Source organism: Paroedura picta, chromosome 2, assembly GCF_049243985.1.
Source record: "Paroedura picta isolate Pp20150507F chromosome 2, Ppicta_v3.0, whole genome shotgun sequence".
Classification (NCBI taxonomy): domain Eukaryota; kingdom Metazoa; phylum Chordata; class Lepidosauria; order Squamata; family Gekkonidae; genus Paroedura; species Paroedura picta.
Genome location: NC_135370.1, coordinates 181,003,745 through 181,018,514, shown reverse-complemented (window position 1 = coordinate 181,018,514; position 14,770 = coordinate 181,003,745). Strand labels below are relative to the sequence as shown.

The 14,770-nt window shown below is 55.4% G+C and overlaps 1 protein-coding gene across 3 annotated transcripts in view; it reads right to left on the bottom strand.

The window, feature by feature from the left end:
• GCH1 (GTP cyclohydrolase 1) overlaps nucleotides 1-10,402 on the bottom strand; it is a 31,081-nt gene extending 20,679 nt beyond the window's left edge. For all 3 annotated transcript variants that reach the window (XR_013228620.1, XR_013228621.1, XM_077324039.1), the window contains exon 1: nucleotides 9,912-10,402. Coding sequence is in view for 1 of the 3 variants with exons in the window: in XM_077324039.1 (XP_077180154.1) it covers nucleotides 9,912-10,251 (340 nt within the window). In the remaining 2 variants the exon portion in view is untranslated. The remainder of the gene's footprint in view (nucleotides 1-9,911) is intronic.
• Between the last annotated feature and the right edge of the window lie 4,368 nt (nucleotides 10,403-14,770).

Genomic DNA, 14,770 nt, shown 5'->3' with positions numbered 1-14,770 from the left:
ACGGAGAGAGAAAGGAAGGGGGGTGGGGGTGGGGAGATAAGGCCTGGATGAGACCAGACAGGCAGCCGACAGGTTAGGAGATCTTTGCGTCATTGGCAAAGAGGGCTGGTTGCTATAGAGACTGTTTGCAGGGCTTTTATGTCCCTCTAGTGAACCTATTGGCAAAAGGTCCGTCGTAGCCTACAAGATGAAACTATTAACTTGTGCTCATTTGTGGTTTAAGCCAGGGGTAGTCAACCTTTGGTCCTCCAGATGTTCATGGACTACAATTCCCATGAGCCCCTGCCAGCAAATGCTTACTGAAACCCTGTTGGGTCAGACCAGGGGTCCCTCCAGTCCAGCCTCCTGCCTCACACAAGGGCCAGCCAGTTCCTCTGGAGTGCTTTAGGATGCTTTGGGCTGATCCTGCGTTGAGCAGGGGGTTGGACTAGATGGCCTGTATGGCCCCTTCCAGCTCTATGATTCTACGATTCTATGATTCTATGAGTGGTTCTCAACCTGGGGGTTGGGACCCCTTTAGGGATCGAACAACCCTTTCAGAGGGAGCGCAGCAGGGCAAGCAGCTTGGCCAGGGGGTCACCATCCACACAACAGCCTTGCGGGGTAGATCGAGATAGAGCATTCGTCCGCCTGGAGCAGTGGAAAAGAGTGAGATTGGCATGGTGGGACAAGAGGCAGAACTGAACTGAGAAACCCCAGGGGAAAAAAGCCAATTTATATACAATCCTGAACAATGGATCTTCAGGCCATTGGTAAGTTTTGGTTTAATTTCTGTGAAAGAAATTTTACGACTGGAGGTCACCACAACACGAGGAACTGTATTAAATGGTCGTAGCATTAGGAAGGTTGAGAACCACTCGATTAGAAAAATTAAACGTCAAATTGCTCTGAGTCACTGTGCAATGCTAATTTCGAACCAAGCAGGGCAAAGCCAGGGCATAAGCCTGTGAAATTTGGACGATGAAGAACTCGGACAGGAGGAGAGTGGAATTGTTTGAAAGGCTTCCGCACGCTCCATAGACAGCAAAGGTCACAAACAAGAAAATGCTCCAGCGCTTAAAGCCTGAAATCTCACTGGAAGGCAAAATCACGAAACTCCGGCTCACTAACTTTGGCCAGATCATGTGATCCAACTCCACGGAGAGAGCAATGCCAGGACTGGCCAGTGGGGAAAGGAAACCAGGCCGATGAAGAACGCAGTGGTCAGAGACGATAACAATGGACATCGGCGAAAGCATCATCCAACTAAACTAAGCGGTGCCAGATCAAAAATCGTGGCAACGGTTGAGCCATCCAGAATTGGACAAGAATGAATGGCTAACATCATCAGCTTGTAATTCATTCCTTTCACCGTATGTATCCATTTGTATTGTAGCAATATTTACTGAAGACGACTGTGATCGTTCTCCGCTCTTCCATTTCACCTGCACAACAACCTTGAGAGGCAGGCCAGGCAGAGAATGTGTGACTGGCCCAGAGAGACAGGAAGGAAGGAAGGAAGGAAGGAAGGAAGGAAGGAAGGAAGGAAGGAAGGAAGGAAGGAAGGAGAACTTGAATTCTGGAAGGAAGGAAGGAAGGAAGGAAGGAAGGAAGGAAGGAAGGAAGGAAGGAAGGAAGGAAGGAAGGAAGGAAGGAAGGAAGGAAGGAAGGAGAACTTGAATTCTGGAAGGAAGGAAGGAAGGAAGGAAGGAAGGAAGGAAGGAAGGAAGGAAGGAAGGAAGGAAGGAAGGAGAACTTGAATTCTGGAAGGAAGGAAGGAAGGAAGGAAGGAAGGAAGGAAGGAAGGAAGGAAGGAAGGAAGGAAGGAAGGAAGGAAGGAAGGAAGGAAGGAGAACTTGAATTCTGGAAGGAAGGAAGGAAGGAAGGAAGGAAGGAAGGAGAACTTGAATTCTGGAAGGAAGGAAGGAAGGAAGGAAGGAAGGGAGAGAGAGAGAGAGAGAGAGAGAGAGAGAGAGAGAGAGAGAGAGAGAAAGAAAGAAAGAAAGAAAGAAAGAAAGAAAGAAAGAAAGAAAGAAAGAAAGAAAGACACAGAACAGCATGGCCCAGTGACGGACAGACACGGTCCAAACTGTCTCCCCTCCACCTGAGAAACACGGCATCTATTAGAGGTACAAGATGTGAATGTCTAGCCAGGCCAGGATCCTTCATCGCAGCCTCTAATGAGATCTGGCATCATATCACATGCGAGGTCCCAAACAGAATCAACTGTCCGCTGGTTCTTCCGCTGACAGAAACGGGGAGGTGGGGCAAATATAATTCAATCTGCATCACGTGGCACTGCAGGACTGAAAACAGACCGGGGAAAGGGAAAGCGACGGCCTATTTTTAAGGGCCCGACTTCAAAGTTACAAAGCTTTTCTATGCAGCCCACAGAGCTGCCCTGTACTAACTAACTCACAAAGTGACTTAGAGACATTATTAGGGAATGTGATTTATACTACTGCGTGTAGCTTACTGAAACCAAGATCATCTTGTGTAATTCTTTGCATCATTTAATGTGTCATGTTAAGAAATTCCCTCTCTCTTCCAAAAGACTAAACCATGGAAGCATCCATGGAAGCTGATGGGCAGTAGGGTCAGGAGGGACCAAAGGAAGTACCACTTTATACAGCAAGGGGTTAAAATGTGCAGTTCTCTGCTGGAGGATGTCGTGATGGCCACGGGGACAGACATTTTAAAAGGAGACTGGATCGATTCATAGAGGAGAAGTTGGTCAATGGCTACTAGCCATAAGGACTGGGGGAACCCTATGTATTCAGAAGCACTAAAGCCTCTGAATTTCAGGACCAGGAGGCAACATGAGAGGAAGGCCACAGCCTCGCTGGCTTCTTGTTGGCACTACGGAGGAACTGGTTGGCCACTTGGAGTAGTGGTTAAGAGTGCGGACTTCTAATCTGGCAAGCCGGGTTTGATTCTTCGCTCCCCCACATGAGGCCAGCTTGGGCTCGCCATGGCACTGATAAAACTGTTCTGACCGAGCAGGAATATCAGGGCTCTCTCAGCCTCACCCACCCCACAGGGTGTCTGTTGTGGGGAGAGGGAAGGAAGCCGCTTTGACACTTCTTCATATAGAAAAAGATAAGAACCAACTCTTATTCTTATTCTTCACTGTGTGAGACAGGAGGCTGGACTGGATGGACCCCTGGTCTGACCCAGCAGGGCTCCTCTGATGTCCTTAGGGAGGCCTCGGCCTCTCTGCCCTGTTGCTGGCCCTCCAGAGGAACTGGCTGGCCCCTGTGTGAGACAGGAGGCTGGACTGGATGGACCCCTGGTCTGACCCAGCAGGGCTCTCCTGATGTCCTTAGGGAGGCCTCGGCCTCTCTGTCCTGTTGCTGGCCCTCCAGAGGAACTGGCTGGCCCCTGTGTGAGACAGGAGGCTGGCCTGGAGGGACCCTGGTCTAACCCAGCAGGGCTCTCCTGATGTCCTTAGGAAGGCCTCGGCCTCTCTGCCCTGTTGGTGGCCCTCCAGAGGAACTGGCTGGCCCCTGTGTGAGACAGGAGGCTGGACTGCAGGGACCCCTGGTCTGACCCAGCAGGGCTCTCCTGATGTCCTTAGGAAGGCCTCGGCCTCTCTGTCCTGTTGCTGGCCCTCCAGAGGAACTGGCTGGCCCCTGTGTGAGACAAGAGGCTGGACTGGATGGACCCCTGGTCTGACCCAGCAGGGCTCTCCTGATGTCCTTAGGAAGGCCTCGGCCTCTCTGCCCTGTTGCTGGCCCTCCAGAGGAACTGGCTGGCCCCTGTGTGAGACAGGAGGCTGGACTGGAGGGACCCCTGGTCTGACACAGCAAGGCTCTTCTGATGTTCTTAGGAAGGCCTTGGCCTCTCTGCCCTGTTGGTGGCCCTCCAGAGGAACTGGCTGGCCCCTGTGTGAGACAGGAGGCTGGACTGGAGGGACCCCTGGTCTGACCCAGCAGGGCTCTCCTGATGTCCTTAGGAAGGCCTCGGCCTCTCTGCCCTGTTGCTGGCCCTCCAGAGGGACTTGCTGGCCCCTGTGTGAGACAGGAGGCTGGACTGGATGGACCCTGGTCTGAACCAGCAGGGCTCTCCTGATGTCCTTAGGAAGGCCTCGGCCTCTCTGCCCTGTTGCTGGCCCTCCAGAGGAACTGGCTGGCCCCTGTGTGAGGGAGGAGGCTGGACTAGATGGACCCCTGGTCTGACCCAGCAGGGCTCTCCTGATGTCCTTAGGAAGGCCTCGGCGTCTCTGCCCTGTTGCTGGCCCTCCAGAGGAACTGGCTGGCCCCTGTTTGAGAGAGGAGGCTGGACTGGAGGGACCCCTGGTCTGACCCAGCAGGGCTCTCCTGATGTCCTTAGGAAGGCCTCGGCCTCTCTGCCCTGTTGCTGGCCCTCCAGAGGAACTGGCTGGCCCCTGTGTGAGGGAGGAGGCTGGACTAGATGGACCCCTGGTCTGACCCAGCAGGGCTCTCCTGATGTCCTTAGGAAAGCCTCGGCCTCTCTGCCCTGTTGCTGGCCCTCCAGAGGAACTGGCTGGCCCCTGTGTGAGACAGGAGGCTGGACTGGATGGACCCCTGGTCTGACCCAGCAGGGCTCTTCTGGTGTTCTTAGGAAGGCCTCGGCCTCTCTGCCCTGTTGCTGGCCCTCCAGAGGAACTGGCTGGCCCCTGTGTTAGGGAGGAGGCTGGACTGGAACGACTCTTGGTCTGATCCAGCAGGGCTCTTCTGATGTTCTTAGGAAGGCCTCGGCCTCCCTGCCCTGTTGCTGGCCCTCCAGAGGAACTGGCTGGCCTCTGTGTGAGGCAGGAGGCTGGACTGGATGGACCTCTGGTCTGACCCAGCAGGGCTCTTCTGATGTGCTTAGGAAGGCCTCGGCCTCTCTGCCCTGTTGCTGGCCCTCCAGAGGAACTGGCTGGCCCCTGTGTGAGACAGGAGGCTGGACTGGAGGGACCCCTGGTCTGACCCAGCAGGGCTCTCCTGATGTCCTTAGGAAGGCCTCGGCCTCTCTGCCCTGTTGCTGGCCCTCCAGAGGAACTGGCTGGCCCCTGTGTGAGACAGGAGGCTGGACTGGATGGACCCCTGGTCTGACCCAGCAGGGCTCTCCTGATGTCCTTAGGGAGGCCTCGGCCTCTCTGCCCTGTTGCTGGCCCTCCAGAGGAACTGGCTGGCCCCTGTGTGGGACAGGAGGCTGGACTGGAGGGACCCCTGGTCTGACCCAGCAGGGCTCTCCTGATGTCCTTAGGAAGGCTTCGGCCTCTCTGCCCTGTTGCTGGCCCTCCAGAGGAACTGGCTGGCCCCTGTGTGGGACAGGAGGCTGGACTGGAGGGACCCCTGGTCTGACCCAGCAGGGCTCTCCTGATGTCCTTAGGGAGGCCTCGGCCTCTCTGCCCTGTTGCTGGCCCTCCAGAGGAACTGGCTGGCCCCTGTGTGAGACAGGAGGCTGGACAAGATGGACCCCTGGTCTGACCCAGCAGGGCTCTTCTGGTGTTCTTAGGAAGGCCTCGGCCTCCCTGCCCTGTTGCTGGCCCTCCAGAGGAACTGGCTGGCCCCTGTGTGAGGCAGGAGGCTGGACAAGATGGACCCCTGGTCTGACCCAGCAGGGCTCTCCTGATGTCCTTAGGAAGGCCTCGGCCTCTTTGCCCTGTTGCTGGCCCTCCAGGGGAACTGGCTGGCCCCTGTGTGAGACAAGAGGCTGGACTGGAGGGACCCCTGGTCTGACCCAGCAGGGCTCTCCTGATGTCCTTAGGAAGGCCTCGGCCTCTCTGCCCTGTTGTTGGCCCTCCAGAGGAACTGGCTGGCCCCTGTGTGAGACAGGAGGCTGGACTGGAGGGACCCCTGGTCTGACCCAGCAGGGCTCTCCTGATGTCCTTAGGAAAGCCTCGGCCTCTCTGCCCTGTTGCTGGCCCTCCAGAGGAACAGGCTGGCCCTTGTGTGAGACAGGAGGCTGGACTGGAGGGATCCCTGGTCTGACCCAGCAGGGCTCTCCTGATGTCCTTAGGAAGGCCTTGGCCTCTCTGCCCTGTTGCTGGCCCTCCAGAGGGACTGGCTGGCCCCTGTGAGGCAGGAGGCTGGACTAGAAGGACCCCTGGTCTGACCCAGCAGGGCTCTCCTGATGTCCTTAGGAAGGCCTTGGCCTCTCTGCCCTGTTGCTGGCCCTCCAGAGGGACTGGCTGGCCCCTGTGAGGCAGGAGGCTGGACTAGAAGGACCCCTGGTCTGACCCAGCAGGGCTCTCCTGGTGTCCTTAGGAAGGCCTCGGCCTCTCTGCCCTGTTGCTGGCCCTCCAGAGGAACTGGCTGGCCCCTGTGTGAGACGGGAGGCTGGAGTGGGTGGACCCCTGGCCTGATCCAGCCTCAGCGTCCACGCCCCAAGAAGGTAACCTGGTGAGTACCTGAGACAAGGCCTTTTCAGTGACAGCCCCACAGTTAGGTACCCATCTCACCAGGGTTGTGTGCCTGCCCCCACACTTTCAATGGTGAGGAGGCAGCTGGAGACCATTTTATTCATAATGGCATTTGACTAATTCTTCTGTCTACAGGTAGTTTGAAATTCTGGGTTTGAACTCATGGTTTTGCTGTGTTTTATTATCATTATTGAAGTCATCTGTCGTTAAATTCCCATAAGGCAGAAAAGCAGCACATACATCTTTTAAATAAATAAATGTGACAGAATTCGGAGCATGCTGGCAGTCTTCAAGCAAAGGTTGGATACACACTTTTCTTGGATGCTTTAGGATGCTTAGGGCTGATCCTGCATTGAGCAGGGGGTTGGACTAGATGGCCTCTATGACCCCTTCCAACTCTATGATTCTATGATTCTATGCTCTCTCTGAACCCAAGGAGCAAAGATTGGACAAAAACATTTTCCCCCTCATCCTGCAGCGCCCCTTTACGCCCTTCTCGTCACTGTTTTACCCTCACAGCAGCCCTGTGAGGTAGGATAGGCTGAGAGTTTGTGACTGGCCTAAGGTCACCCAGCGAACTTCCCCAACACAGGAGTTATTCCTGGATTCGGACCCTCTACTAAATAAATCAGAGATGTGCATTTAGCATAGTTAGATCAGGAACGTCCTGATGTTTTTCTAATTTTCTCCTCCTGCGTCCTGATCGGTTCAGCTGGAGACTTCCTGCTCCTTTGAACACACTTCCTCCCTGCTTGCCTCCGGAACAGCAGTTGAACAGAATGACTGCAGACAACAGTTAGACAGACGGGAATCTCTCTTTTATGTCCTTTCGACACAGTCGGTTTCTCTTCAGAATAAAACGTGCTTTTAAAGCAGTTGGAAGAATTGGTTGAGTGTTTTCTTCTCAGAGCTTCCAAAAGCCGCAGTCCGCCCTACGAATTCATGCACAACATGGTGAAATACCATGCTATTGTAATCAGTCTCCAGCTGGATTCTCTGGCAGGGTTCCGGAAGCCCAGGGGGTTGAAAGTGAAGCGAATCGGTTCCAGCCCCTCGAAGAACTCTGCTGTCCAGCGTTTTGCAAAAGGAGAGCGCCCTTATCCCTGAGCAAACAGGCTCGACTTCAGGCTTTGCGCATTGTCCCCCGTGGGATTGGCAGAGGCTAGGCCGAGATGCCGAACGAAAGACGCGGCCAGGTGGAAGAACCAATATTTATCCATCGCTCGCTTCTGATTCTCCTGCTCAGAAACAGACTCTGAATTTGCTGGCAAATGGACCGTTTTGGAGCACAGAACAAAGCTGCTCCTTTCCCCTACACACGAGGAAGCATGTCCAGAGCCGGCGCGGTGTTAGTGGTTAAGGGCAGCGGCCTCTGAACTGGAGAACTGGGCTCGATTCCCCACTCTTCCTCCACAGGCAGTCACCTGGGTGATCTTGGGCCAGTTACAGTTCTCTCAGAGCTCTCTCAGTCTTGCCTACTTCACATTGTGTCTGCTGTGGGGAGAGGAGGGGGAGGCGATTGTAAGCCACTTTGAGACACATGAGGCCCACGGTGTGACCTTGGGCTAGGCACAGTTCTTTCAGAGATCTCCGACTCACCTACCTCACAGGGTGTCTGTAGGGCGAGGTAGGCCCAAGCTGCTCTGAGAGACATAAGGTCCACTGAATTTAGGCCAGTCGCAGCTCTTTCAGAGCTCTCTCAGCCTCACCTCACAGGAGGTCTTCTATGGGGAGAGGACAGGTTGGCCATTGTAAGCCATGTTGAGGCTCCTTTGAGTAGTAAAAAACAGAGTATAAAAAGTGCAGCTCTTAGAATCCTACAGTTGGAAGGGATTACTGCCTCTGAATGTGGAGGTTCCACTTAATCACCATAGTTACTGATATACTTTTATCCTCCATGAATCTATCTAATCCCCTTTTAAATGGTTTTTCCCCCCTCCCCCCCAAAAAAAAATTTTTCCGGTCAGCAGCCATTACTGACCCCACTCAGGTCCAATTTACAGAAGGCCAACAATGCAGTACGAGCTGTTATGAGCATTTAAGGCAGACATTCAACAGGTGGAGCTTTGCTGCTACAACTGCCCAGCTACCAGTTGAAAGCTCTGCATTTAACTGTTTTGCAGCCACAGCAAATTGGGCTCAAAAGTTCATAGCTCACCTTACAAGGGAAGCATTACGACAGGTAAAGGTATTCCACGGTGGCTAAATTTGCGTAATTAAAATAAAAATTCAGTCCGATGCCCCAACCTCTATAGGCTGGGCGATCCTGATCTTGGCAGAACTAGGAAGCTAAGAACGGTCAGCACTGGTTAGGAGCTTTCATGATTCACTGCTTGCGTCTTTGAGTTCCAGGTCGGGATGCCAACCTCCAGATGGGACCTGGGGCACCCCCTGGAATTACAGCTCACCTGAAGACCACAAAACACATAGCCCATCTCAAATTTAATTCACCCTTCAGGTGCCGCTGGACTCTGAAGAAGTGAGCCGTGACTCCGAAATCTCCTCCCTTGCCACAAATTTTGTTAGTCTTTCCCGTGCTCCTGGCCCCTGGCTCACTGATCTTGATCCGTCTCCTTGGAAGGCACCACCTTGAGGTGCGCAGAACGGAAATCTTTCCGTTCTTCAAGACATCACAGACGGACTCACATTTTAGCTGGACCCAAAGCGGTGAGCCTTGACCCATGCAATCTCCTTCCCTGTTATTAGAATTCTAGAATCCTAGAGCCGGAAGGGCCCTCCAGGGTCATCTAGTCCACCCCCTGCAGAATGTAGGAAATTCACAACTTTCTACCCATAGTGCCTCCAAGTCCATGGCCAAATAACCCCCCCTCTGAAAAAAAAAATCCCAGAATCCTTGGCCTGTCTGGCCTGGAGAAAATTCACTTCCTGATCCTAAAGTGGCAATTGGTATTTCCCTGGGCATGCCAGAAATACGAGAGCCAAGCATGGACACAATCCCTTCTGCTCGCCAACTCACAAAACCCTGCCCACCCACAATGACGCCAATTCCATGCCCAGATAATGCCCTTTCCAGAAATCTAGAATCCCTGGCAAGCCTGCTGGAGGAAACTTAACTTCTGACCCTAAAGTGGCGACTGGCATTTCTCTGGGCAGGCAAGAAAGGGACAAACTCAAGACACCATCCCTTGCGAGGAATGGGAAGTCGATTGGAAGCCGCTTTGAGCCTCCTTCGGGTAGGGAAAAGTGGCATATAAGAACCAACTCTTCTTCTTCTTCTTCTTCTGCCCACCCACTCCCAGCCTGCCTAAATCCACAGAATCAGCAGATTGCAACACATTGTATCAATCTTCAGGGTGCTGCTGACCTCCGAGGCTCCTTCCTTAGGGTGAGTCCGGGTCAGTCCCACCCCCCAACCCCAGCAGGCTGCCCAAGCAAAAGGGGGCGGGGGGTTGGCACCTGGGTCTCCAAACCGAGCCAGATGGGCATCCCCCGCATAGAGGAGACCAGTCTGGGAAATTGGGCGCCAGGGGGACCCTCGCGGCGGGCTGGAGAGGCGCAAACCCCCCCCCCACCCACATCTCCCTCCCTCTCCACCCACCTGTGATGGTCTCCTGGTAGCCCTTGGTGAAGAACTGCATGGCGGTGGCGGCCCGGCGGGGGGTCTTGAGCAGCCCCTGCCGCTGGGGGTCCTCGCCCAGGGCGCGCAGGATGGTGTGGTAGGCGGCGGCCAGCTCGGGCAGGTACAGCTGGTTGTCCTCCTCGCTGCGCGTCCGCTCCTCCTTCCAGCTCTCGGGCGCCCGGGGGCCGCGGGCGCCCTCCCCGGGCCGGGCGGGGGCGGCGGGGGGCGGCGGCGGCGGGGGCGCCTTCTCGGCCGGCCCGTAGCACTTGCAGGGGGGCGCGGCGCGCAGGGGCTGCTCCCGCAGCTTCAGCTTCTCCATCGGCTCCCGAGTCTCCCGGGCGGGAGAGCGCCGCGCTGGGATCCGCGATCGAGAGCCCGCGGGCGCCCCCTCTGGCCGAGAGGCAGAACGCCGGCCGCTGCGCAAGCCTCCACCGCGGACTGGCTCCGGGGCTCCGATCGGCGCGCTCCTTCCCCCACTTTATAGGGCGCCCGGCACCTTCCCCATTGGGCGCCCCCAGCCGTGCGTCACCGGGACGGCAGCCTGTCAGCCGAGGGGGGCGGGAGCGCCCAGCGGAGGGGCGGGGAGGGGAGGGGAGGGGAAGGGAAGGGAGGAGGCCCCACCCCGTTGCCAACTCTGGGGTGAGAAATCCATTTGAGGGTGGCTTTGGGAGGAAATGAACCCGGTGGAGTTCCAAGCAGCCTTGTCCTCTGGATCTTTGCAGTCTGGAGATGAGGCCAATTCCGGGAGATCTCCAGGACCCGGCTGGAGTCTGGCATGCCCCCACGTTGCAAGGGAAGACACAGTTCAAAAGGAATCCAGAGACCCAGGTGCCTATGCCTGTGGAAGCTCACTGGACTGCCTTGGGCGTCTGACCCTCTCTCAGACTAACCGACCTCGCAGGGGAGTTGTGGTGAGGATATGATGGAGGAGAGGAGGGTTGTTTAAGCCACTTTGGGTCCTCACTGGGGGGAACGTTGGGATTCTCAAAGCAGCTGACCCTTCCTCTCCCCACAACAGACACCCTGTGAGGGAGGTGAGGCTGAGGGAGCCCTGATATCACTGAAGAAGAAGAAGAGTTGGTTCTTAGGTGCCACTTTTCTCTACCCGAAGGAGGCTCAAAGAGGCTTACAGTCACTTTCCCTTTCCTCTTCCCACAACAGACACCCTGTGAGGGAGGGGAGGCTGAGAGAGCCCTGATATTACTGAAGAAGATGAAGAGTTGGTTCTTATATGCTGCTTTTCTCTACCCGAAGGAGTCTCAAAGCGGCTTACAGTCGCCTTCCCTTTCCTCTCCCCACAACAGACACCCTGTGGGGTGGGTGAGGCTGAGAGAGCCCTGATATCACTGAAGAAGATGAGGAGTTGGTTCTTATATGCCACTTTCTCTAACCGAGGGAGTCTCAAAGCGGCTTACAATTGTCTTCCCTTTCCTCTTCCCACAACAGACACCCTGTGAGGGAGGGGAGGCTGAGAGAGCCCTGAGATTACTGAAGAAGAAGAAGAAGAGTTGGTTCTTATATGCCGCTTTTCTCTACCCGAAGGAGTCTCAAAGCGGCTTACAGTCGCCTTCCCTTTCCTCTTCCCACAACAGACACCCTGTGAGGGAGGGGAGGCTTTTACAATTTATCTTGATATGACCATATATGGTCATGTCAACTTGTCCCTTCTCAAAGTGGCCAGTGGCCTGGAGGGGGTGGGAAGGGGAGGGGTACCAGGACGACTTGGTTTCCTTCCCAACCATATTCTTCACAACCGTGATTTGAACCTGGGTCTTTCTCCTTCCTCCCCCACCCCCAAACTGAAACAGAAAGCCTTCTGCACTTGATTGGGGAAGCTCAGAGGGGGGAGAGGGGAGGGGAGAGGCGAGGGAAGTGATAATCACAAAGCTGAACTACCTTTCCTGAACTGGGGGGGGGGGGAGTTGGGTGAAGTCCAGCCAGCATTAGTGCTTTATTCCTTCTCTTTTGACTCCCAATCCAGCAGCAGCCTATCAGAGAACGAGGCAAATCTCTGCTGAGAGATGTGTGGGCTTCTGGAGTGCAGTCACTTTAAAACAGGGGGGAAAGCCTTGCCCTGGCCAATCAGGGAAGGCTGCTTTGGAGCAGGAAAACTCGCAAGAAGCAGAAATCTACACACTTACAAATGGCAGTTTTTCAAATATCACAGCTTATATCCGCTCCTGGATATCGTGGGGGAAAGATAGGGTCACTGTAGAACAATCATGCATGTTGCAGAGGGAAAATTTAAAGTGGCGAAAATTCAGTGTAGACAGGAGGGATCCATTTGGGCTGGGAGTGGATAAAAAACCCTGTGCTCACTTGACCAATGTTTCAGGGGTTTCGTAATGGTAAAAAAGCTGAGAAAGGCTGATTTAGATTGCAGTTCTTACTACTGGTTTTAGCCTTGCTAGGTAAAGGTAAAGGTATCCCCTGTGCAATCACTGAGTCATGTCTGACCCTTGGGGTTACGCCCTCTGGCATTTTCTTGGTGGTTTTGACATTCTCTTCCCCAGTCATTACCGTTTTACCCCCCCAGCAAGCTGGGTACTCTTTTACTGACCTCAGAAGGATGGAAGGCTGAGTCAACCTTGAGCCGGCTGCTGGGATCGAACTCCCAGCCTCGTGGTCAGAGCTTCTGACAGCATGTCGGCTGCCTTACCACCCTGCGCCACAAGAGGCTGTTTAATGCTGTTTATTAAAAGTCAAAAACAGAAACATTTTAAAAAGACCAGCTTTCTCTCAGACACCTTAACCGACCAGCTTTACCGTTGACACACAGAATTGAGGAAATTATGGGCTGTCAAGAAGACAAAAGCAGGGAAAAGGAAACCGGCCACAAATACCCACGGATGACTCATTTCCTCTCTGCCCCTTTGGGTACCAGGAGGGGGGAGAAAAGAGCCAGGCCCCCGTTCAATAGGAAGTCTAGAGCCAGGTAATCTCAGAGAATCTGGGCGGAAGCAAATTCAGCCGGACAGAGAGAAGAACATCAGGACGTCTAAGGCTTTGAGTGAAAAGGAAAGCTTTCGGTCACAGGAAAGAATACAAGCAGGCACACAACCATCCACCCACCCAGCCCCTCCTCGGACTGGATGTCTTGAAGGCCAGCCGTCCAACACACAAATTCTGCCAGCCAAAACAAAAGATGGGGACTGTAATGCTGGGATCACCGTGACCCGGATAACTGGATCTCATAAGATCAGCAGCTCAGCCTTGGTTGGTACTTGGATGGAGACCACCAAGTGAGTCCACGGTTGCTACACAAAGGCAGACCTTGGCAAACCAGGCAAACCCGGCTTCGCCCAGGCTAGCCTAATCTTGTCACATCTTAGAAGTTAAGCAGGGTTGGCCCTGGAGGGTATTTGGATGGGAGACCACCAAGGCAGTCCAGGGTGGCTGCACAGAAGCACGAGAGGGCAAACTACCTCTGATCATCTGCCTGACCTGGATGGACCAGGCTAGGCCAACGTAATCAGACCAGGGTCCATCCAGTCCAGCCTCCTGTCTCACACAGGGGCCAGCCAGTTCCTCTGGAGGGACAGCAACAGGGCAGAGAGGCCGAGGCCTTCCTAAGGACATCAGGAGAGCCCTCCTGGGTCAGACCAGGGGTCCCTCCAGTCCAGCCTCCTGTCTCACACAGGGGCCAGCCAGTTCCTCTGGAGGGCCAACAACAGGGCAGAAAGGCCGAGGTCTTCCTAAGGACATCAGGAGAGCCCTGCTGGGTCAGACCAGGGGTCCCTCCAGTCCAGCCTCCTGTCTCACACAGGGGCCAGCCAGTTCCTCTGGAGGGCCAACAACAGGGCAGAGAGGCCGAGGTCTTCCTAAGGACATCAGGAGAGCCCTGCTGGGTCAGACCAGGGGTCCATCCAGTCCAGCCTCCTGTCTCACACAGGGGCCAGCCAGTTCCTCTGGAGGGCCAACAACAGGGCAGAGAGGCCGAGGCCTTCCTAAGGACATCAGGAGAGCCCTGCTGGGTCAGACCAGGGGTCCATCCAGTCCAGCCTCCTGTCTCACTCAGGGGCCAGCCAGTTCCTCTGGAGGGCCAACAACAGGGCAGAGAGGCCGAGGTCTTCCTAAGGACATCAGGAGAGCCCTGCTGGGTCAGACCAGGGGTCCCTCCAGTCCAGCCTCCTGTCTCACACAGGGGCCAGCCAGTTCCTCTGGAGGGCCAGCAACAGGGCAGAGAGGCCGAGGCCTTCCTAAGGACATCAAGAGAGCCCTGCTGGGTCAGACCAGGGTCCATCCAGTCCAGCCTCCTGTCTCACACAGGGGCCAGCCAGTTCCTCTGGAGGGCCAGCAACAGGGCAAAGAGGCCGGGGCCTTCCTAAGGACATCAGGAGAGCCCTGCTGGGTCAGATCAGGAGTCCATCCAGTCCAGCCTCCTGTCTCACACAGGGGGCAGCCAGTTCCTCTGGAGGGCCAGCAACAGGGCAGAGAGGCCGAGGCCTTCCTAAGGACATCAGGAGAGCCCTGCTGGGTCAGACCAGGGGTCCATCCAGTCCAGCCTCCTGTCTCACACAGGGGCCAGTCAGTCCCTCTGGAGGGCCAGCAACAGGGCAGAGAGGCCGAGGCCTTCCTAAGGACATCAGGAGAGCCCTGCTGGGTCAGACCAGGGGTCCATCCAGTCCAGCCTCCTGCCTCACACAGGGGCCAGCCAGTCCCTCTGGAGGGCCAGCAACAGGGCAGAGAGGCCGAGGCCTTCCTAAGGACATCAGGAGAGCCCTGCTGGGTCAGACCAGGGTCCATCCAGTCCAGCCTCCTGTCTCACACAGGGGCCAGCCAGTTCCTCTGGAGGGCCAGCAACAGGGCAGAGAGGCCGAGGCCTTCCTAAGGACATC